General features: G+C 37.1%; 1 protein-coding gene across 1 annotated transcript in view; it reads left to right on the forward strand.

Annotated features, from left to right (window-relative positions):
* LOC150109589 (inositol-trisphosphate 3-kinase homolog) overlaps positions 1-23245 on the forward strand; it is a 308848-nt gene that overhangs the window by 234260 nt on the left and 51343 nt on the right. The window contains exon 6 of the mRNA XM_090409129.1: positions 14893-15028. Within this exon, the coding sequence (XP_090265255.1) occupies positions 14893-15028 (136 nt within the window). The remainder of the gene's footprint in view (positions 1-14892; positions 15029-23245) is intronic.

Consider the following 23245-nt stretch of genomic DNA (forward strand, 5'->3'; position numbering starts at 1 on the left):
GGCAGGTTTTTTTTGTGCAGAGTTGTGAATGATTGGAATGCCTTGCCTGAGAATGTGGTGTCTGCAAAGAGTTTGAATGTGTTTAAAACATGGTATGATGAGCTGTGTGTGTGTGTGTGTGTGTGTGTGTGTGTGTGTGTGTGTGTGTGTGTGTGTGTGATAAAAGGACCTCCCAGATGAGTCTTTGACTCCATGAGGTCTTGGGGTGGTAATAATAATAATAATATCTGACTGCTTGTCACTAATCCAACTCGGATCTCTTTTATACAGTCCCATCTCTTTCAATTTATTTAACAGCTTGTCATGTGGCAGTCTTATCAAAAGCTTTTGCAAAATCCAAGTACACCACCTGTATATGCATTTCCCCTGTCTATCATATTTGACACCTTGTTATAATCAATAAGTTAGTAAAGCATGATTTCCCTTTAACAAACCCACACTGATAACCACAGATAATACTGCTGTTATCAATCCATTTCTGTATTCTACTTCTCACGTTATCACCACTTTTATATAGTGGAACAATTTTACCTTCTGTTCACTCCCTTTGAACCTGTACTATTGTAAAATTCTTATTAAACAGACAGGCCAATGCTACTTCCAATTACCTAGAACATTCCCTTAATATGTGTGGTGGTATAGCATCAAATCTTATTGACATGAAGGTTATTTTATTTCCTCAAATACCTCCTGCTCACTCTCAAATAAACCATCTTCTCGTATGTCCTCTACACTTAAGTTCTTCATGATCCCACTCTGATCAGGATGAAACACTCTTATAAATTGATCACTGAATACCTCAACAATGTCTTCTGCAGCAGTTACCATTCTACAATTTTCACCCATTAACATTATCTTACCATGATTTCTTCTTCCTTCTACTTGCCACGTATCTTAAAAAAAAAAGATCGTCTGATTTGCCAATTTCTGTTCATACTGCAATTTTATTTTCTTTACTAACTGAGCTCTCTTGGATTGTTCTTTATACTCTCCATGTAACTAATTATAATCATTATTCATCCTGTACTATCTCCAAAGTACTTTCTTCTTCGAGATTTCATGCTTAAGTCCCTCATTCATCCATTTTACACCTACCTTATTCAGCCTTTTGGCATTCTTAATACATTCACACACATTAATGCTGTTATGTATTTCTTTGGCAGTTCGATGATTGTCAGATAGTTGCATTAATTGAGTCTCTTCATTCAAGAATTGTTAGAATAAGTGAGACATGATTGAATGAGGATGACATCCTTATAGGAATAGAGATTCAAGAGTACAGTGGAACCTCAGTTGTCGAATGTCTCTGTTCTCGAACAGTTCGGTTCCCAAACATATTTTCCAAACAAAAAACACTCCCGTTTCCGAACAGAATTTTGGTTCCCGAAGAGGCAAACGGCAACCACGTGCTCTGCGTGCTGAGCTGTCAGGCGGGAAAGCGTCAGTTAAGCGGCAGCCTTCATTCAGTGCAGACACCTGCTCGAATTTGTATAGAGTTTTCTTGATTTTCTTTGTGTTTTGTTGGTTTTTTTTTTTGCATCAATTATTATTAATTAAGCCACCATGGGGCTGCAGAAAGAATAGTGATAGCAGCAAAGTAAAAAGAAAAGTTGTTAGAACCACGATAAAGATGAAAAAAGAAATCGTATTCAAACATCAAAATGGCGTTTGTGTCTTGGATCTTGCTATGCAGTTTGGTATGGCAAAATCAACGATCTGCACAATACTCAAAAATAAAGATTCGATCAATTTTCGTCTATATTTTATCTATTTATTGTGTTTATTCTTTTTGTGTAAGATTTTATGCATTTTCATTATGTTTGTATACAATCTTATGCATGAAGTACTGTTGTAAAGGTTTAAATAAACAATCATCTGGTGTTCGGGAATGGATTAATCCATTTTACATTAATTTTTATGGGAAAATGGTTTCAGTTTTTGAACAATTCGGTTTCCGAACAGCCTTCAGGAACGAATTAAATTTGACAACCAAGGTTCCACTGTATTATGTGTTTCATTAAAATACAAAGAGTAAAAAGGGAGGAAGGGGTGGGAATGCTATTGATGATAGAGTAAGAGCTATGTTCATACAAAATAGAAATGAAAAAGGAAATAAGAGAGTTATCATTCCCCTTTATAAAGCCTTGTTACAACCATATCTGGATCACTGTGCTCTGGTCTGGTCACCTGGGTTTCCTGGAGTTGAGGAAAGTGGTGGAGATGATCCAGAGGCTAGTGACCAAAATGGTGAACAGTCTGTGGAATGCTTCGTATGAGGATAGATTTGAAATTATGTTCATTGCAAAAGTTGATTGATAGGCAAAAAAAAGGTGAGATATGATAGAAACGTTTAAGTTACTTAAAGAATTTTATAGAATTCGTGCAGGGAAATGTTTCAGCACTAGGCTAGAGGGAACGAGAACAAGAGGTAATCCCTGGAAGTTTGGTAAGAGTGTTGTTAGCAAGGACTAGATTTATCACTTGGAGAGTGATGAATAAATGGAATGAGTTTTCGGAGTCAGTTGTGAGAGCTGTGTCTGTTAATGATTTCAAGGAGAGGTATGATAGATATTGTGTTGATAATTTGGTCTTTAATGATGAGTCTTAGAATTCCATGTAGGTGTCCATGCAATAATAATATTACCTCCAAGCTACCATGGAGTCTGAAGACCATGGAGGTGCTCATATAATAATAATAATATTTTTTTTTTTAGTGGGAGATTTGAACCATGACATGTGGAATTGCTTGCAAAAACTTTAAGCATGATTAGGCATTATCACTAAATCTAAATTATTTCAGTTAGAACAAAAGCCCTAAATGGAATCATGCATTAATGAAGCATTAAAATAAATGCCATCACTAATTTGTCTTTCTTTTAATAAACTTTCAACAAACAGTGATAAGTATCACAAGTTTCCTACTTCCCACTTGAAGAAAACCAAATTTGAAAGGTGCTGTCTGCTAGTGATCAAAAAATGCATTAAAAAAAATATGAACTTTTTGAAGCTTTATTATGCAACTAAGTTTATCTCAGGTCAAAAGTCAGTGAAACTAGGTAATAGAACTGACATTGTTTCCCCTTACGCTTTGCATTTCAAGTAAAAAGCTGGGTACCGTATATTCATAGATGTTAAAACACAGTATATCTTTATTTATTCCAGTATGATGCTTTTGCCTTAAAAGGAATATGTTGATTTTAGTCATTATACCCCTTTCTTTGCTCTGACCAAGATTGCTTATGCCGTAAGTATCAGCTCCTACTTTCCAATTAACAAAGTCAGTTATTATTATTTTTCAGAAGAATAACGGAACATCTCTCCTGGAAGATTTTATAGATGTAATTAATGCTGCCTTAGATAAAAACAAAATTGTCATAGTAGTGTTTATCAACTTTACTAAAGCATTTGACACACTCATACATGAAACCTTATTAGGAAAAAGCTAAGCACATGTTGGATTATTTGGGCCTCTGTACATGAGGTTTAGAAACTACCTTCAAAATAGAAAAGAAATCGCACACATCAGGTCAATCCATAGTAGAGAGTTACCAGTAGCCTATAGAGTGCCACAGGGAGCTATTCTCTCCCCAATTCTCTCTATTCATCATCCAAATGCTGATGATGCAATTATAGTATACATCCATAATAATTCAAGCATAGCCCAAACAAACATGCAATATGACATAAACCTGCTCACTCACTGGCTCACCAAAAACTCCATACCCTTAAACTTTGATAAGACAAAATTAATTACCGTATTGGCTGTGTATAAGACTCGTCCCCCTTTTTTGTACACATTTTTTAGTAAAAAAAACTTTATCACTGAATATTATAATGAATTTACAGTATTTCAAATATAAAGTAATAAGTAGGTCTACTTTCAACACATATCTAATCTAACTAGGAAAGAGTATCCACCTTTTAATCTTCTTCGTTAAAAACCCAGAAATTCATCTCCAGAGCTAAATGAAGAGACACTTGAAACTTCTAAATAAGAATCTGTGTCCTCATACAACAAATTGTCCTCTGTACCATCCAGTGCATTACTAATGCCACACTTCTTAAATGATTTAACCACTGTCTCAGTTTTCACAGCATCCCATGAAGCTTTGACCCACTCACAAACGTCCGAAATGCTAGGCTTCTTCCTGATGGCGTAACCTCAAAATCTGAAGACTGCATCCAGCAGTCTTCTGGATACAGTGTTCCACTTCTCCTTCATAAATCCCTTAAATGGTTTATTAATACAGACATCTAAAGGTTGAAGCTGACTAGTTAGACCTCCTGGAATTACAGCTAACTGAGTTTTCAATTCCTTCAGTTTATTTTTAACATCTTCTGTTCTGTGAGAACGAAATTGATCCCATACTAGCAGGGCAGGCTTCTTCAACAGTCTGCCAGAGTGCCTAGACTAAACGTTATCTATCCATAACTGGATTACTACAATGTATTCCAGTAACTAGAATACATAACTAACGTAACTGAAATGCTCTCACACACCGCAAGGAAGCAAGAAAGAAATCGTGCAACTCGGAACAGAGAAAATTTCCAGAAATGAAAGATAAAAAACTGAGTATCAGCATATAAGACGCACCCTGTTTTTTCAGACCTATTTTCAAAGAAAAAAGTGCGTTTTATATGCCAGAAAATGCGGTATATATAGACATCTGTCCACTGAGTCAACTAGTTAATATATAAACCATCCAACATACAAAACACACAGAGCCGTAAAACTACTATCATCACTCAGGTCGAAATAATATGATGCCTTGAAATTTACCTTGATGCATGTAAAGGAAACTGGAATAGCCACAGAAGTCATCTACAAAACAAACACTGGACAATAACCAGGAAACTGTACAGGTTAAGACGTAATTCTTCCAGAAATATATACTGTATAACAAGACCTCAGACAATTAATTATATCACATATAAATATAATAATCACTACAGAAAGGCCACTTAAAGCTTCTATATTCCAGATATGATAAACTACCTTTTTGAATACAGAAACTTTACAAACTACAGTAGCCTAAAAAGGGTTCTAAGGACATACTGTGAATGAGGAATATGCAAGCTACACACCTTACAGACTTAATAAAATGCAATATCTTAGTTCTGCTTTTCAGTTCAGTGATGTGTCATGGCATTCTAATTATATCGTGTGTGTTGTGCATATGTTCATTCGTGTGAACGAGTTTCTTATCTTATGGCTGTGGCAAATATCAAATCTATCAAGTATCAGTTTACTTTCAACACACAGCAATCAAACCAATAAATAATAACTAACTGGTGTCATCCTCAGATAAGCCAATAGAAAGCTTCGAGGATGCAAGCTGAGACATTACGCCTCAACTAGGATCAACACAAAAAAAAAAATAGTTTATTATAACTACAATATTTAAATACAGTAGTTCCCCCCCCCCCTTATATGCGGTTTCAGTTATCCGTGGTCAACCCCGGTCCAAAGATATATTAAATGGAATATTCTGGAAATAAACAATTTATAATTAATTTGCAAGGTGGATATTAGATCCAACATTATTTCAAAGCTGAATGTTTGTAGAAACTATGAAAGTTTCATAAGTTGGCTTGAGAGCTTACTGGAATACAATCATCGACATTCCTAAGTTGACTTAGCTGCTTAAGTCAAGTAGGTATTGCAACTTGGGGATGTCAATGATTGTATTCCTATAAGCTCTCAGGTCAATTTCTACAAAATTCAGCTTTGAAATAATGTTGGATCTAATATTAACTTTGCCTATTTAATTTTACATCGCCAAAATGAAGCCGTATGGCTCTTTCTCTTAGTAATAGACAACTCAGCTAATCCCAGAGGTAGTCCAACACCAGGACAACTCGTTGCAAAGGTGGAAAAAGCTACATGCACCTTGCAGCCTTTCAGAAATCAAGAATGTCTGGAATTGCGCACTGTTCTGAGTAGTTTCCAGTTATCAGATAGACTGTCATGGTATCGCAGTGCTTGTGTTCAAGTAACTCTTATTACTTTACTTAATAATAATGTGCAAGAGTAGTGATTATGGCAATTTGGATATGCCAAACAGAAGCCTAAAAAAATGTAAAAAAAAAAAAAACCGTTACTGAGGTTGCTAAGATTCCATTTACATTCAGATAACTTTTATTACAGTATGTTGTTATTATTATTCCTGACACCTCCAAGGAGTCCGAAGACTCATCGCGGGAGGACACTTACAACTGTCTCAACCACTACACCGAACCTCTACTACGAATCATCTCCATCAATGCCATCTACCGCCCACCACCACAACAACTAGTATTTTTTGTCTGTAAATTGCGTGTGTTCTGAATGGCCGTGTCTGTATGCGGGATGAAAAAAACCCGAGTTTCCGGGAGAAAAAACCCTGCTACCTCCATATGAGATCGGCTAACTTCAGTTATAATTGTTCTATTTTATTATTACTTGTTGTTAATCTCTTAATGTGCCTAACAGTGGTGGCCCGTGAAGCTTTAAGTGGAATGCTGCCTATACAAAATAATTTTAAAAAAATTCTTTTTTTCCTAATCAGTAACCAATTTATTAATAAATAAATCTTCAGATTTATTTATTAATAAATTGGTTACTAATTAGGAAAAAAAGAATTTTTAAAAATTATTTTGTATAGGCAGCACCCCCACTTAAAGCTTCATGGGCTGCCACTGGTGCCTAATTTATAAATTAAACTTTATCATAGGTATGTATGTATAGGAAAAAACATAATGCATGTAGGGTTCAGTACTATTTGTGGTTTCAGGTATCTGTGGAATGTCTTGGAACGTATTCCCCGTGGATAAGGGAGGAGTACTGTACATTAAATTTAATTTATATATAATTTATTATATATATTTACATTTATAAAAGTTAATTTCATTCAACTGCAGCTGTAAATTATCATATTTTTTTGTATAATGAATAACTAATGTATATATTATTAATATATACATTAGTTATTCATTATACAAAAAATATGTAGAATCTTTATTGTTAATATTACAACTATGTGTTATAAATACTTAATATATAAGCAAAAAATTAATGGTTGACAGAGAGAAGCCAGAGAATTGTGTATGAAGGTGCAGTGTCCCAAAAAAAGAAAGATGAGTGGGGGTGTGCCACATGGGTCTGTTCTGGAACTACTGTTGTTTAACTATATATCAATGATATAGTTCATGGTGTGAAAGGAGATAGTCAGTTGTTTGCTGATAATGCTAAATTAAGAAGAGTAACATAAGAAAATTCTGATGTTATTGTTACAAGAGGATTTGAATAGGTTGGTGCTTTGAACTGAAGAATGGGGATGTCTGTTGCCAAGTGTAGTTATGCACTTTGGCCAGAGAATATAGAATGAGGTTTACCAAATTGAAGTCCTGATGAGTCACTTTCACAATGAGTCACCTGAACTTTAGTTCCCTATCTCTCAAGATCTCTTGTTTCCTCCATCTCTTGAAGAAAAGTAGAGCTGTTGAAAGATAGGGAACTGAAGTTCAGGGGACTCATTGTGAAAGTTTAAGGATTATCCAAAAAATTGCTGCTATAATGTGAAGAATGCTAACATATAAGGTAAAGGCTATAAGGTGCTAATTAAGCCTTATTTGTATCATACCTTATTAGCAAGGTATGATAGTTATTGTGGTCTGCAAGTATTCGACCTCCCATGATAAGTCTTTGGACTCCATGGAGGCTTGAAAGTAATACTAATACTAATTTTGCAAAATAGCTCTAACAAATAAAGATATGGAGGCTTTTATCTCTATAAGGCTATGATTTCTACAAATCTGGTCACTTAGGTTTCTTGGGAACCAGGAGGTGGTGGTGGAGAGGAGTCAGAGAATGGTGAGAAGCTGGTGACAGGTCTTTGGGATGCTTTCTATGAGCATATACATACCGGCTAATATATACACAAACTCATTCACCACCCAACACAAAAGCTAGGGGTGTCATCAACAAACTAAGAAATACAACTATGAAACAGTTGCTTTAATAACAAGCAAGCACATAAGTATGAAGTAAAAATCATCAGCAATACTTAAGAAGTGGCTATTGCAGAAATACTATCAACAAAATTCTTCACAAGACTACACCTAAAATTAAAACTCAACTAGATTATAATAAAACTGAAGTTGTTAGATATATTAAAGGAATATTGGATAAAATAAACAATACTACACAAATCCAATCAGACCCTCCATGGAGTGTACGTATTCAATACAAGTGTAACTTATCTTGTAAAGATGAAATTGGATGCCTGATATTCTTATGCAGAAAAAGGAACATAAACAACATATTAAATATAAACTATGGTAAACCTAACTTTTGTAATCATGCCTGGATACTACATAGAATTGACTGGAAAGCAGTGGTGGCCGGTGAAAATTTTAAGTGGGGGTGCTGCATATACAAAATAAAAAAAAATTTTTTTTTCCTAATCAGTAACCAATTTATTAATAAATAAAAATTTCGAATCTCACAGAAATAACGTGCACAAGCATACAATACACTGCCCAAATGAACAGTGTCGGAATCACTTGTAACGTGCAATGAGAAGCACAAACGAATATCAGCGAGGCTAGCTACGATTGGCCTAACGTGATAATTCTGATAAAGCCTAACGTGATAAATGCACTGCGTTAGATCGCAGTGCATTTGTTTCGTAATCTAAAGTGTTAATCGAACAATTCCAATTATGAACTATTCAATCAATGTCAAAACATAAGCTGTAACCTTTAACATGTTGTATTGCATTTATATAATGTTGTAAGCATTGTTATTATTTATAAACACAAAATTTAATTTTTTCATTTTTTCCTTGGGGTGCTGCAGTGTCGCAGTGCTTATGTATGAGCCGCCACTGCTGGAAAGGCACTTGTTTATTATGTCACACCAAGACCTGATATGAGCACAAATGTAAAGAAGCTTATGAAAAAATTCTAATAAACTACGGTACTTTAATAATCTCAACAATAATGATATATCGACTGTTGCCAGTTGGTGAGTGATCATGAGGTTCTTATTTGGAAAGTGGTGAAACAAGAAAAGGTTACTGCCAAAAACAGATGAGTGGAAGTATAAAGTAGGTGATTATGGAAAGCTCTGTAGTCAGCTAGCATCAATAGATGAGCTGTGCAGAAAAGATGTTGGCATTGCAAGGAAATTCATATGACAGTATCTGACACAAGCAATGTATAACTGCATACCAAGGATTAAGCAAGTAAATAGAATAGGAGTGAAATGGATAAACACTGAAATCAAGCAATCTCTGTTGGAAAAGAAAATGCTATGGAGAAGGTACAAGACAGTTGGTGGTGATTGGATCTATAAATAGTATAAAGTGCAGGCTAGGAAGGTAATGAGCATGGTAAAGAAAGAAAAGGTGCAGTATGCAAAGAGATTGGCTGGTCAGGCCAAGATTAACTTCAGGAATTTTTCTGCTATATGGCAAGCAAGAGAAAAATTAATTATGGAAGGTTGATATTAGTGGATAGTCATAGCAGCAGAATAACAGTTGCAAAGGATATAGTGGAATTATTGAAAGAACACTTTATCAGCCTATATCATACAGGTGTAAATGATGTCATGCATGTATTAGGAGAATTGGAAATGAAAGAATCTAAGGTGTATCAGGTATTGATTGGTTAGATATTAATAAGGGCATGGGAATGGATGACATATCACCATGTATTCTTAAGGAATGCGCACAACAGTAAGCAATGCCCTTGACCTGGTTATTTAATGAAAGTCTTGAAGTGGGTAGGATTCCTAAGGAATAGAAAGAAGGTAAAATAGTACCAATTCATAAGCATGGTTCTAGGACAGAAGCTTCCAATTACAGACCAGACTGTATAACTGCTGCTGTAGTCAAGGTACTGGAGAAATTGATTAGGAATAGAATACAAGATTGACATAATATTTATGATGGTCAGCATGGATTTGTGAAGGGTAGATCTCGTTTTAGTAATTTATTTGCATTTTATAAGATGACAGTGTTAGATAAGGGAAAAATCATATATGGTGATATTCTTGGACTTTACTAAAGCATTTGATAGATAAACTGGTGTACAAACTGCAGAGGATGGGAATAGATAGTATATTGGTTAGATGGATCAGAGATTAGCTCTCTGAACAATACCAGCAAGTTGTGTATGATGGAGTAGTGTCTCAAAGGTGAGTAACCAGTGACATATCCTAGCTTTCTGTTCTTGGCCCTGCTGTTTAACTTGTTTGTAAATGATGCAGTATATCATGTGGACTGACTTGGGATCTTCATTTGTTTGCTGATGATGCAAAGTTGAGGAGAATTATAAGTATCATTGCTGATGCCCTTCAAGAAGATTTGAATAAACTTTTTACTTGGACAAAGGAAGTGGGGGTTGTAGCTTTAATTGTAGCTTTAATAAGTGCAAGGTGTTACATTTTGGAGTGTTTGCAACACTTGCAGATTTGGGAGTGATAGGATGCGAGATTTGGGAGTGATAGGAGTCTTTGCAACACTTGCAGAGTATTGCAAAAGCTGTACATTGTAGTGCCACTATGATAAGAAGTACTCTAACATGAAGCAGTGGTCAGCCCATACTTGGACATTATGCTCAGATTTGGCCACCTGGTTTTGAATAACATGGAACCATTGGAGAGGATCCAGAGAAGAGTGACTAAGACAGTATCAGGACTACAGAATGTTGGCTATGGAGAGAGAGAGAGAGAGATTGAAGAATGTGGACTGCAGAGTTTGGTGGATAGGAGGAAAAGAGGTGATATAATAGACATTTAAGTTAAGTGAGGGGATTTTATCAGATTAATCTAGAGAGGATTATAAAAAGGGTAAAAGGGAAAGAACTGGAGGTCATCCCTGGTTTGGTTTGTTTATTGGTTTATTTAGATTTATGGCTAAAGCAACTAAGACTATGAGGCAAGTGTATCATGTATGTTAGTTGTGTGTTTTCTAATGGCCAGTTTACCTGTTAAGAGGGATGAAAAAACCCAAGTTTCTGGGAGAAAAACCCTCTACTTCTATATGAGACTGTCTAACTCACCTTCAGTTGAAAAGTCCTGATAAAAGTTCTTCTCATTCTAGATGGGATTCGAACCCAGGTCTTTCCAACTAAAGGGCATCATTGAAACTGACTGAGCTATGGAGGCTCTACTATACCTGGAAGTTCTGTAAGTGTGTGGTGAAGAGGGGTGTGAGAAGTTGATTATTTGTATCGAGAATTGTCAATGAATGGAATGCATTACTGGAATATGTGAGAGTGTTAAGGATTTTAAGATTCAGTATGATATGTTGTTAGTTGGATGAACCTCCCATGATGAGTGTGCCAACTCCATGGAGGGTGTAATAATTAAAATCACCCATAATAATCACCTTTCCAATGCACACTGACCCAAGTTGCTTATACATTTCTTCATCGCCACCTTCCACATTCGTTGGTCTATAGCAACATCCTATTAAATATCTTCCTGTCAATCTCCACCTCACTGCCTCAAAACCATTGTCACTATTTCCCGTAAAGATACCCAAGAAATTATATATTGGCTTAATCCTTTATCCAAGTGTAAGCAAACAAAGTTTGCCCCTGAAGTATTTTCAGGACTGGGCAACTCGCGTTAAAGGTGGTATGACTTCACATCACTTGCCTTAGTATCCCATAACGCAAAGCACATCTACTTGCAGACATGTATAATGCAATGTATTATGGGAAGGGTCACTACCCAGACTGGTTTCCCTGTTTAAGTGAGGGGTTACCTCTCCAAAAACTTGTGTGATCACTCAGATCACCCAACAATGAGTGACCTGAGTTGATCATTTAACTCAGCGGTGGCTCTGCTCAGTGACAGGCTCCCCTACCGCCAAGCAGAACCGTTTGTATTCCTGGAAACGCATCAGCTAAGGAAGATAAATGGTTCTGCTTTGCGGTAGGGGATCCTGTCACTGAGCAGAGCCACCGCTGAGTTAAATGATCAACTCAGGTCACTCATTGTTGGGTGATCTGAGTGATCACACAAGTTTTTGAAGAGGTAACCCTGCACTTAAATAGGGAAACCAGTCTGGGTAGTGACCCTTCCCATAATACATTGCATTATACATGTCTGCAAGGAGATGTACTTTGCATTATGGGATACTAAGGCAAGTGATGTGAAGTCATATACCACCTTTACTGCGAGTTGTCCAGTCCTGAAAATACTTCAGGGGCAACCTTTGTTTGCTTACACTTGGATAAAGGATTAAGCCAATATATAATTTCTTGGTATCTTTATGGGAAATAGTGACAATGGTTTTGAGACAGTGAGGTGGAGGTTGACAGGAAGATATTTAGTAGGATGTTGCTATAGACACACAACACACCAAATACAGGCCACACCAATGGATCCAAATCCCTGGATGCGCAAAAGCTCCCTAAAGCAAAAACCTTAAATGAGCAAACACTCTGCTCCCCTGGAATCAAACCACCAACCGGTTTTGGCCTTCATCGAGGTCTCATCAATGGGACCCAGATACTAAGGTTGAAGTAATGCAGAACTCGTATTTTCATATATGAGTTGCCAAAAGGTGTAGCACTTTATTATTAAATCACTCTGGATTAGAGAAAGTTGGAAGTTTTAGCCAAGTGAAAAAACTTCCAACAACTTTCTCTAATACAGAGTGATTTAATAATAAGGTGTGACACCTTTTGGCAACTCATATATGAAAATATGACTTCTGCATTACTTCAACCTTAATATCACCTCTGGATCTGGCTCCCACTGAAGAGACCTCAATAAAGGTCGAAACTGGTCTGGGTAGTGACCCTTCCCATAATGCATAACATTATACATGTCTGCAAGGAGATGTGCTTTGCATTATGGGATACTAAGGCAAGTGATGTGAAGTCATACCACCTTTACCATGAGTTGCCCAGTCCTGAAAATACTTCAGGTGCAAACTTTGTTTGCTTACACTTGGATAAAGGATTAAGCAAGTATATAATTTCTTAGTATCTTTAATTTATAGTATAGCCAAGTGAAAAAACTTCCAACAAATCATTATTTCCCACTTTCATGTCTGCATTGTGTGGACATAATTTCCACTGCTATCATCAGCAGCACTACTCCCTCTCCTCCCTTCTTGTCCTTTCTGTCATTGCAAGAAAAACTGTACTCTTCAATTTTTATTCCTGTTAACATATCATCTTCATTCAATCATGTTTCATTTATTCCAACTATTTTGGAACAAATAAACTCAATCAGTGAAACAATTTCATCTCCCTTATTTCAGATTCTCCTGGCAATTGTAAATAAACACAGTTCACTTTTAGGTATATAACCAGTCCTACTAGAGTCACTTGTTGGTTGTGATTTTCCCACCACACCTGCCCAGTCATCTTTAGTACCAGTTACCATATACAGCTGCTCAGTCTCAACTACCCTGCTCCCACTCTGATCTATTCTTTGCCAAAAATCTCCCTATGCTGATCATCTCCCCCCCATAGATACATTCACTACTACTTTCAACATCCACTCTCTCCCTATCCTCCCAAGTTCTTTCCCTGCGTTTCCTGTTCCTCTTGCATTCCTGTTCTCTCTTCATCTCTCATACTACTACTGTTGCCATTTGCCAAGTACTCAAGTCTCTGCAATACCACCTTCCTGATCTTTCACTTCACCTCTTACTTCTGATCTCTTGCTTTCATCACACACACAGCACTTTCATCTAGCAACAGTTTCTTCAGTTCACTCACTCCAAAGCTGAATGGCTATGGAGTGAGTGAACTGTAAAAATTGTTGAACATTTGAATAAATGCAATCGATCACATCTATATAATTTAATTTTTTCCTCAAATATATGCCATACATCCACAAACTGCACTCCCTTCTCCTCACACAACTCTGCCAACATACTATTCAGTATTCTGGCTCTCCGTCTCAACTCGTCATTGTCATACCTTGGCAATAACGAGTTGAGACGGAGAATCTCGTAGTCTCACTACTACATCTTGTTCTGTCACACCTTACTTCTGTTTCCTCATTCATACTTCTTTCGCTTCCATATAATTTACTTTTGCGTTTTCATTCTTGCATTCTTTCACTCCCTCAATCTCGCTTGCTTTTGTTCTGTTTCTTTCATTCATGCTAACTTTCATTCCTTCAGTTTGTTTTGCATTCATTAACTTGCAGTCTAACAAAATATCACACTTTCCACAAATCTATACTTTCTCTCATCCACTGTTCATTCTCTTTACAAACACATCTTTCACATTTTGTCACACATAAATACTGCACTCACGACATGGAACCATTTTCAAGAAATCTACCTTGTTAATGCCATTTGATTTTTGTGTCATTCATCTGGTTGACCTCGTGTGTTCCATTCAAAGCAGGATTCAAAAATTCAATAAAAGATAAGTTGGTAAGCCAGGTAAATTTTCTGGTGTCTTTGTATATGGTATGTATGGAAGATGATCTAAGTTGTTTAAATGTTAATTTTTTTTTTTGCAAACATTCTTAAATTCTTCAAGCAGTATCGCTAATTACACCAAATAGCATTTATCTTTTCCAGAGCCCTTTACCAACATTAAGCACATTCCAGTGCCTGATTTCTGCTGCTAGAGGGCTGCATGTAAGAAATAATATCTAAATGATATGCGATGAATAATATCTGACATATTGTATATTATTCTTATATTCTGCCTGACTGCTACTCTCTTCAGTTTCCCATTATAATGAGAATTTTAGGATTACTAACAGGCAGTTCCACCCTTGTTTAAATGTGTTTATAGTTCACTTGCTAACCTGGTCGTATCTCTTGAGATTCGGTTATGTAAGTTTTCTAATGTCTTTGTATATGGTATGTATGAAAGATGATCTAAGTTGTTTAAATGTTAATTTTTTTTTTTTTTTTCCAGAACATTCTTAGAATCAGAAGTGCAGAATACTAAAGCTCGATCAGACTTGTATGAAAAGATGATCAAAGTGGATATCAATGCACCTTCTGTTGAAGAAAATGAAGCCAAAGCTATAACAAAATTGCGGTATATGCAGGTAGGAATGTTACATTTAGAGTATTTTTCATAAGTTTACTTAATTTAAGTCAAGTTTGCAGCATTCAGAAATTTACAGTATTCTGTGAAGCATGTGCAGTATAATTAACTGGAGAAATTAACTCATATTGCAGAGATTTCTGAATTATATACCACATGATCTTGATATCATAATGGTAATTACAGTGTTATCGGAAGAGACTGAATATGGTAAACCGAAAAGTTGAAGCATGTTATGTTTTGCATATTAGGGGGACACATTGAAACTATGAGATTGCTATATTGAATCTTTTTTTTTGGAGCAAGAGTTTGATGTTGTGGTGCTTAATAAGCACAAAACTGCATCTGATAGTTGAAAGTTTATTTTTCACTTGGTTAGATTATAATAAATTTAGTTTAATCCTTTATCCAAGTGTGAGCAAACAAAGTTTGTACCTGAAAATATCTTCAGGGCTGGGGTACGGTAGTATAATACCAGTCAACTCATAGTAAAGGTGGACCACGCTAATATCACTCCTATCTCAGTATCTCCCATAACAAAAACACATCTCCTTGCAGATATGTATAATGTTATGCATTAAGGGAAGAGCCACTACCCAGACTAGTTTCGACCTTTATTGAGATCTCTTCAGTGGGAGCGAGGCCCAGAAGTGGAGATACCAGGCAGAAGCAATGGCAAGTTCATCTTTACCTATAGGAGTTGCCAAAAGGTATGCCACCTTTTTATTAAATTACTCCAGATTTAGAGAAAGATGTTGAAAGTTTATTTTTCACTTGGTTAGACTATAATAAATTTAGTTTAATCCTTTATCCAAGTGTGAGCAAACAAAGTTTGCGCCTGAAAATATCTTCAGGACTCAGGTCTGCAAGGAGATGTGTTTTGCATTATGGGAGATACTGAGATAGGAGTGATGTTAACTTGGTCCACCTTTGCTATGAGTTTCCTGGTGTTGTACTACCTTACCCCAGTCCTGAAGATATTTTCAGGCGCAAACTTTGTTTGCTCACACTTGGATAAAGGATTAAACTAAATTTATTATTGTCTAACCAAGTGAAAAATAAACTTTCAACATCTTTCTCTAAATCCAGAGTAATTTAATAAAAAGGTGGCACACCTTTTGGCAACTCCTATAGGTAAAGATGACCTCGCCATTGCTTCTGCCTGGTATCTCCACTTCTGCGCCTGGCTCCCACTGAAGAGACCTCAATGAAGGCTGAAACTGGTCTGGGTAGTGGCCCTTTCCTTAATGCATAACATTATACATGTCTGCAAGGAGATGTGTTTTGCATTATGGGAGATCCTGAGATAGGAGTGATGTTAGCTTGATCCACCTTTGCTACGAGTTGCCCGGTGTTGTACTGCCTGGATAAAGAAAATGTGGAGCCCTTCCACCAGGAAAATTTTGATTTGGAACCTCCTCCACTTAGGCATGAAGTTGAAGCAGTTAAGCAACTCAACAGCAATAAGGCCCCAGGTGCAGATGAAATCCCAGCTGAGTTAATTAAGGCCACAGGGGATGGAGGGATAAGAGTGTTTCATAGATTAATTACAAGGATATGGGAGACAGGATCGTGGCCTAGAGCCTAGAGACCTCCTCCACTTAGGCATGAAGTTGAAAGAGCAGTTAAGCAACTCAACAGCAATAAGGCCCCAGGTGCAGATGAAATCCCAGCTGAGTTAATTAAGGCCACAGGGGATGGAGGGATAAGAGTGTTTCATAGATTAATTACAAGGATATGGGAGACAGGATCGTGGCCTAGAGACTGGAAGAAATCAGTTTTCATACCACTACATAAGAAAGGTGATATAAAGGCATGCAAGAATTATAGAACTAAGTGTTTGGTAGCTCATGCAGGCAAAATTTTATTGAAGATCATGCTAAATAGGATTGGGGCCAAAGTTGAGGCAGAGATGCCCAAGAAACAAGCTGGTTTTATGAAAGGTAAGGACACCATAGATTAGATCCTTTGCCTTAGACAGATCATAGAAAAATATAAAGAATTCAGACTCCCTCTGGTAATGTGTTTCTTAGACTACTCTAAAGCTTTTGACTGTGTTGTGCATGTGAAACTGTGGGAAGTAATGAAAAGAATGGGTTTTACCTCAACACACTATCAGGTTGATAGCCAACTTGTATAAGGAGCAACAAGCCACAGTAAGAACAGGTGTTGGATTGACTGACTGGCTTCAAGTTGGAAAAGGAGTTAGGCAAGGATGTTTACTTTCTCCTCACTTGTTTAGCATATATGCAGAGGACATCATGCGTGAAGCATTGGATGAACTCAGAACAGAAATTAGGATAGGAAGTAGATTGATCAGTAATCTGAGGTATGCTGATGATGCAGTACTCCTTTGTGATGACATGGAAGAACTAGGACTAATTCTTGACAAAGTCAACAAGATCAGTAATAACAGAGGACTTCAACTCAATCCTAGCAAGACAAAGATTATGGTTCTCAAAGGAAATACAAACAGAGAAGCTCTTGAGAAACAAGTGTACCTTAATGAAGAAAGAATTGAGGAAGTCGGCAAGTTTGAGTACCTGGGATCCATTATTAATGTGAAGAATTGCTGTTCAGAAGATGCCAGAAAAAGGTTAGGAATGGCTGTCAGAGATCTGTCTAAAATCTGGAAGGATGGATCTATCTCCATGGAAACAAAGTTGAGGATTTTGGATACAATAGTTTTTCCAACAGTGACTTATGGATGCGAGACCTGGAACCTAAAGAAGTCAGATAAAAAACGGATATCAGATGTGGTGTTACAGAAGGCTGTTGAGGATATCATATACTGAAAGGCGTACAAATGAATGGGTGTTAGAAAAGATCAGCAGAACTTTAAGGCTTCTTAAGGATATTGACAGAAGAAAGGTAAAATATTTTGGACACATAGAAAGGATGAAAGGGGGACTTCTCAGAACAGTAATAGAAGGTAAAGTTCCTGGAAAAAGAGGCAAGGGTAGACCATCAATTAAATGGATGGATGGCGTGTGTGGAGTAACTGATCTTCAGAGAGTTGAGGCCGCCAGAAAAGCGAACAACAGAACTACATGGCGAGGCCTGGTGTGGCACATCACCAAGCATCGGAGTGACCATACGGCATCTGTAGATGCCCAGTGAAGTGAAGAAGAGTGGCCCTTCCCTTAATGCATAACATTATACATATCTGCAAGGAGATGTTTTGCATTATGGAAGATACTGAGATAGGAGGGATGTTAGCTTGGTCCACCTTTGCTACGAGTTGCCCGGTGTTGTACTGCCTTACCCCAGTCCTGAAGATATTTTCAGGCACAAACTTAGTTTGCTCACACTTGGATAAAGGATTAAACTAAATTTATTATATGCATCTAATAGTGATTATGTAGTAGAGGATGTATTGATGATATTAATAGTCTGTTACTTAAGTAGGTTAGAAAACTTATCGATGGAAGATTCTAATAAAAGAGGCTGAGAGAATGATACAGCTGATAATACGATAGGTAGTAATTTTCTGTATCCACTTTACAATAATTATGAAGCAGCATGTATGTGAACCTCCTACAGTGGATAAAATCTTCGATTTCACAGCAACATTGGACAAATTAAAGATAGACTAATTACTTTCCTCTTTGTGATAGTGATCATTTCACATTGTAAGGTGATAAAAGGAAAGAAGCAATAATTAGGAAGAATTAGGAGCGGAGTTTCAAGAAATGCAACTTTATAATAACAGATCACAAGTATTATTTTTTAGCTATGTAGCAAGTAGGAGGAGAAACGACTGTGATAGAATGATATAAAAATGGGAAAAGAGTGACTGCTGCAGAGGACATAGTGAAATTGTTCAATGAACACTTTACTGGAATATTTCATCCTGGAGGAGTCAGTTTTCATACTAGAGGGATAGGGCAGGTTCGAGGTTTAGAGGTACAGGAGGAGAGTGTGTTTCAAATACTGAGTACTCGGGATGTCAGTAAAGCTGTGGGACTGGATGGTATTTCACCACAAGTTTTGAGAGAATGTGCTAGGGAACTGACAGTGCTTTTGACCTGGCTTTTCAATGAAAGTCATGCTGTGGGAAAGGTGTCCATGGAATGGAAGGAAGGTAAGATAGTGCCATTGCATAAGGGTGGTAGCAGACTGGAAGTGTCTAATTATAGGCCAGTTTGTGTGTCATCAGTAGTTGTTAAGATCTTGGAGAAAGTAGTGAGGGACCGTATACAGCATTGGGCAGATGAGGGTATTTTTATCTGTGAGAGTCGACATGAATTTGTGAAGGGCGCTCTTGTTTTAGTAATATGCTAGCCTTTTATAATAAACTTACAAGAACATCAGATGAGGGAAAGGCATATACTACCATTTCCTTAGACTTAGCAAAGGCATTTGACAGGGTGCCACATGATAAGCTGATATTTAAATTGGAGCACATGGGTCTGGATCTCAGATTGGTCAACAGGATTCAGGATTGGCTGTCCGATAGGTATCAGAATGTTGTGTATGGTGGGACAGTTTCAAGGAGGCAGAGGGGTACAAGTGGGACCTATATTGTTTAACCTTTATATCAATGACATTTTCAGTGGATTGCAAGGGGATATTCAGTTGTTTGCAGATGATGTGAAGCTGGAAAGGATTATTAGTAATAGTGCAGATGTGGCGCCCCTGCAAGAGGATTTGAATAAGCTAGATAGATGGACAAATGAATGGGGGTGTCGATTTAATGCAGCAAAATGTAAGGTCTTGAGGTTTGGGACACATCGATGGGATTCTGCATACTCTATTAGAGCAGCTATACTGGAGGAAGTAGGGGAGACAAGAGATCTGCGGTTGATGATTGATAGAAACCTGAAATTTAGGGGACATATTGCAAAGGTGGTGAAGGCAACACAGAGGATTGCTGCAATAATGAGAAGGATGCTAACCTGCAGAGATAAAACAGTTATCATTCCATTTTATAAGACCCTGATTAGACCACACTTGGACTATTGTTCTCAGATTTGGTCCCCAGGATTTGAAGGGGATAAATTAACTGTGGAAAGGGTACAAAGGAGGATAACAAAGATGGTTTCAGGTCTGTACAATGATAGTTATGAGGATTGGCTGAGGGAATGTGGACTGCAGAGTTTGGTGGATAGAAGGAGAGGTGATGATTGAAACTTTTAAATTGTTGAGAGGTGGTTTCAGGGTTGACATTGGGGAGTTCTTTCGCTTGGTTGAACAGTGGGAAGAAGTGATGACGAGGCCATCCCTGAAGTTACGAAAGGAAACTGTGAGCAAGAGGGTGAGGAGTGGTTTCTTTGCATGGAGGGTGGTTGAACCATGGAATGCATTGCCTGATGGAGTTGTGAGAGCGAGAACGGTCAATGAGTTTAAGGAATGGTATGATAGACTTTGTGTTTCTTAGGGGGGACCTCCCCTCGATGAGTCTTGATAGACTTTGTGTTTCTTAGGAAGGACCTCCCAAGGTGAGTCTTTGACTCCATGGAGAACTGAATAATAATAAGAATAATTAACTGGAAGGCATTATTTAATAGGAGTTGATGCTAATGCAAAATAAGTAACACTGAGCTGTATCCTACATATTTCTTTCTGAGAAGTAATTTCATAGAAGTGAAAAGTAAATATTCTATAAATTTGTAGTTGGCATGGTAAGCATAAGGGATAACTTTGTATTAAATGAATTGTTAGAGTTTAAAAAATAATAATTAATAAGAAAAATTTGAATGTCAGCCATCTAGGAATGCTAGGATTCATTTAAAAATAAAACTATGTAGAAAGTACTAAGAATAATAAAGAAATTTAGTATAACAGTTCTTTGGGATTAATTTTGAATGATTCAGCTGTGCTGTAGAGGAATTTAGGAGTATTTTTATAAGTGTATATGCGAACACTGGTTAATTAGAAGAGGAAATTATTATTTATCAGCCCTTCATGGAGTCCAGAGACTCATTATGGGAATTCCCACTGTCACACACACCCCGCCTACCACTCTCCATGCAAATCCAATTCCTCGTGCCTCACCTGCTCTCACACCTTTCTTTTTAGTAGCTTCCAGAGATGGCCTCTTGTCTTCCTCTGTCTCTTCCCCCAATTCTGTGAAAAACGTCCTCATTCACATTGGTATGGTAATATAATTCTTTCAATCTTATGTCTAATCATATCCCTCCTCCCATCCATCAGATTCTGCAAATTGCATTTCTTCAGTCTGACCTCAACATCTCAGACCACTACCCATGTTTGTCAATCATTTCTGGACCCTTTCTAATATCTCTTTATCCTTTTGAAAACTAGTGACCATATCTATGTGCAATAATCCATATTCCTGATCAAAGTCTTATACAATGGAATGAGAACATCCTTACTTGTTGGGTCCTTTGCATCATTGCCATAGTCCACTATGCTATCCTCACAGTTTTAGAAATTAGTCCCCAAAACTTCAGGTCCTTGTTTGCCATCACTCCTAAATCCATCATCTCCTCCACCAGTTGCGTATTCTGCATTCCATTTGTGCTTGCTTAATTTTAAAATCTTATTCATACAGACAAATCGGCCCCTCAGAACACACACAATTTACAGACAAAAAATACTAGCGGTGGTGGTTATGGGCAGTAGATAGCATTGATGTAGGTGATTGGTAGTAGAGGCTCTGTGTAGTAGTGGAGATGGAGAGTTGTACAGTTGGTGTCCTCCTGCGATGAGTCTTCAGACTCCTTGGAGGTGTCATGAATAATAATAATAATAATTATTATTTCAAAGCGAATAAGAAAATCTAAGATAGAAATCAAAGAGTTTCATGCCGAATATAGCAAACTATAAAAGTTTGGCGAGTCCAAGCATAAGCAAACACCTGGTAGTACAATATCGGGCAACTCGTAGTAAAGGTAGATAAAGCTACAATCACTGTTCTTAGTATTAGCCCTAATGTAAAACACATTCCCTAGGAGATATATGCTGTTTTACATTAAGGGAGACAGGTCACTACTCAGACTGGTTTTAACCTTTATTGAGGTCTCATCAGTGAGTAGGTAGACCAAATAATAACCAAAATATCCCCTTAATTTAAATAATTTTTACATTGCCGAAGTGAAGCCTTTTGGCTCTTTATTTCATTAATAATTATTATTCTTTGCAACATTGAACTGATAGTCATACTCATTTGCCCACTCAGTCTGTTCAAGTCCTCTTGCAATGCTACATATGCTTTGTATCTTATAGTTCTTCCCAACTTTGTATCATCTGCAAACAACTGCATATCACCATTCCAACCTTCAATATCATTAACATGTAAGTTAAACTGCAATGGCCCAACACAGACCATTGGAGCACACACCACTAATGAGTTCCTTTTTCTCAGATATTGATTCCTATACACAGTTGATAGTGGACACGTGTGTCAAGAGAAGTAGTGGTGTGTAAAGAGAACTCTGGTTTCAGATAATTTTTTTTGAAATAATTAATTGTATATAAGTGAGTGCTCGTGAGTAAGAGTTGCCATAAAGGTTGTGTGCTTGTATGGTTATTAGTGTGTGGGATATTTTGTCTAAATTTATTTACAAATTTAATGATATTAGAGCTTAGCATAGTAACCGGCAAAGGAAAGATGGCAACAGCTTTGTCATTGCAAGTACTTAATTTCGACTTCAGTCGTTTCATGAAATGTGAGATGTGCTACTTGTTTTGATCCAGTTTTGATTATATTAATAAATTGTGGATATTTAAGGCAGATGGAAGGAGGGTGTGTGCGAAGTGTGAGCTGAATGAGGATTTAATGAGAGCTAATATGTTGATGACAGAAAGTGTTAGTAGCGAGAATGCCATGAGGAGAATGAGTGTTCATCTGATAGGGAAGGATGGTGTGAAAGAACAGCGAAAAAAATGTTAAAAAATTATTTAAAAAGAAAACAAGTGATCTGAAAAACTTAATGAATGGTAAGAAGGAGGAAAGTGATCTCTTGTCTTCCCTACTTCCTCCAATTTAACTCCTTCCATAGAGTATGCAGCATCCCATCGATGTGTCCCAAACATCAAGACCTTACATTTTGCTGCATTAAACTGATAACCCCATTCATTTGTCCATCTGTCTAGCTTATTCAAATCCTCTTGCAGGGCTACCACATCTGCACTATTACTAATAACCTTTCCCAGCTTCACATCATCCGCAAACAACTGAATATCCCCTTGCAATCCACGGACAATGTCATTGATAGAAAGGTTAAACAATATAGGTCCCAGCACTGAGCCC

The sequence above is a fragment of the Typopeltis vanoorti genome, chromosome 2 (genome assembly GCF_054136105.1).
Source record: "Typopeltis vanoorti isolate ZY-2024b chromosome 2, IOZ_Tvanoo_1.0, whole genome shotgun sequence".
NCBI lineage: Eukaryota > Metazoa > Arthropoda > Arachnida > Uropygi > Thelyphonidae > Typopeltis > Typopeltis vanoorti.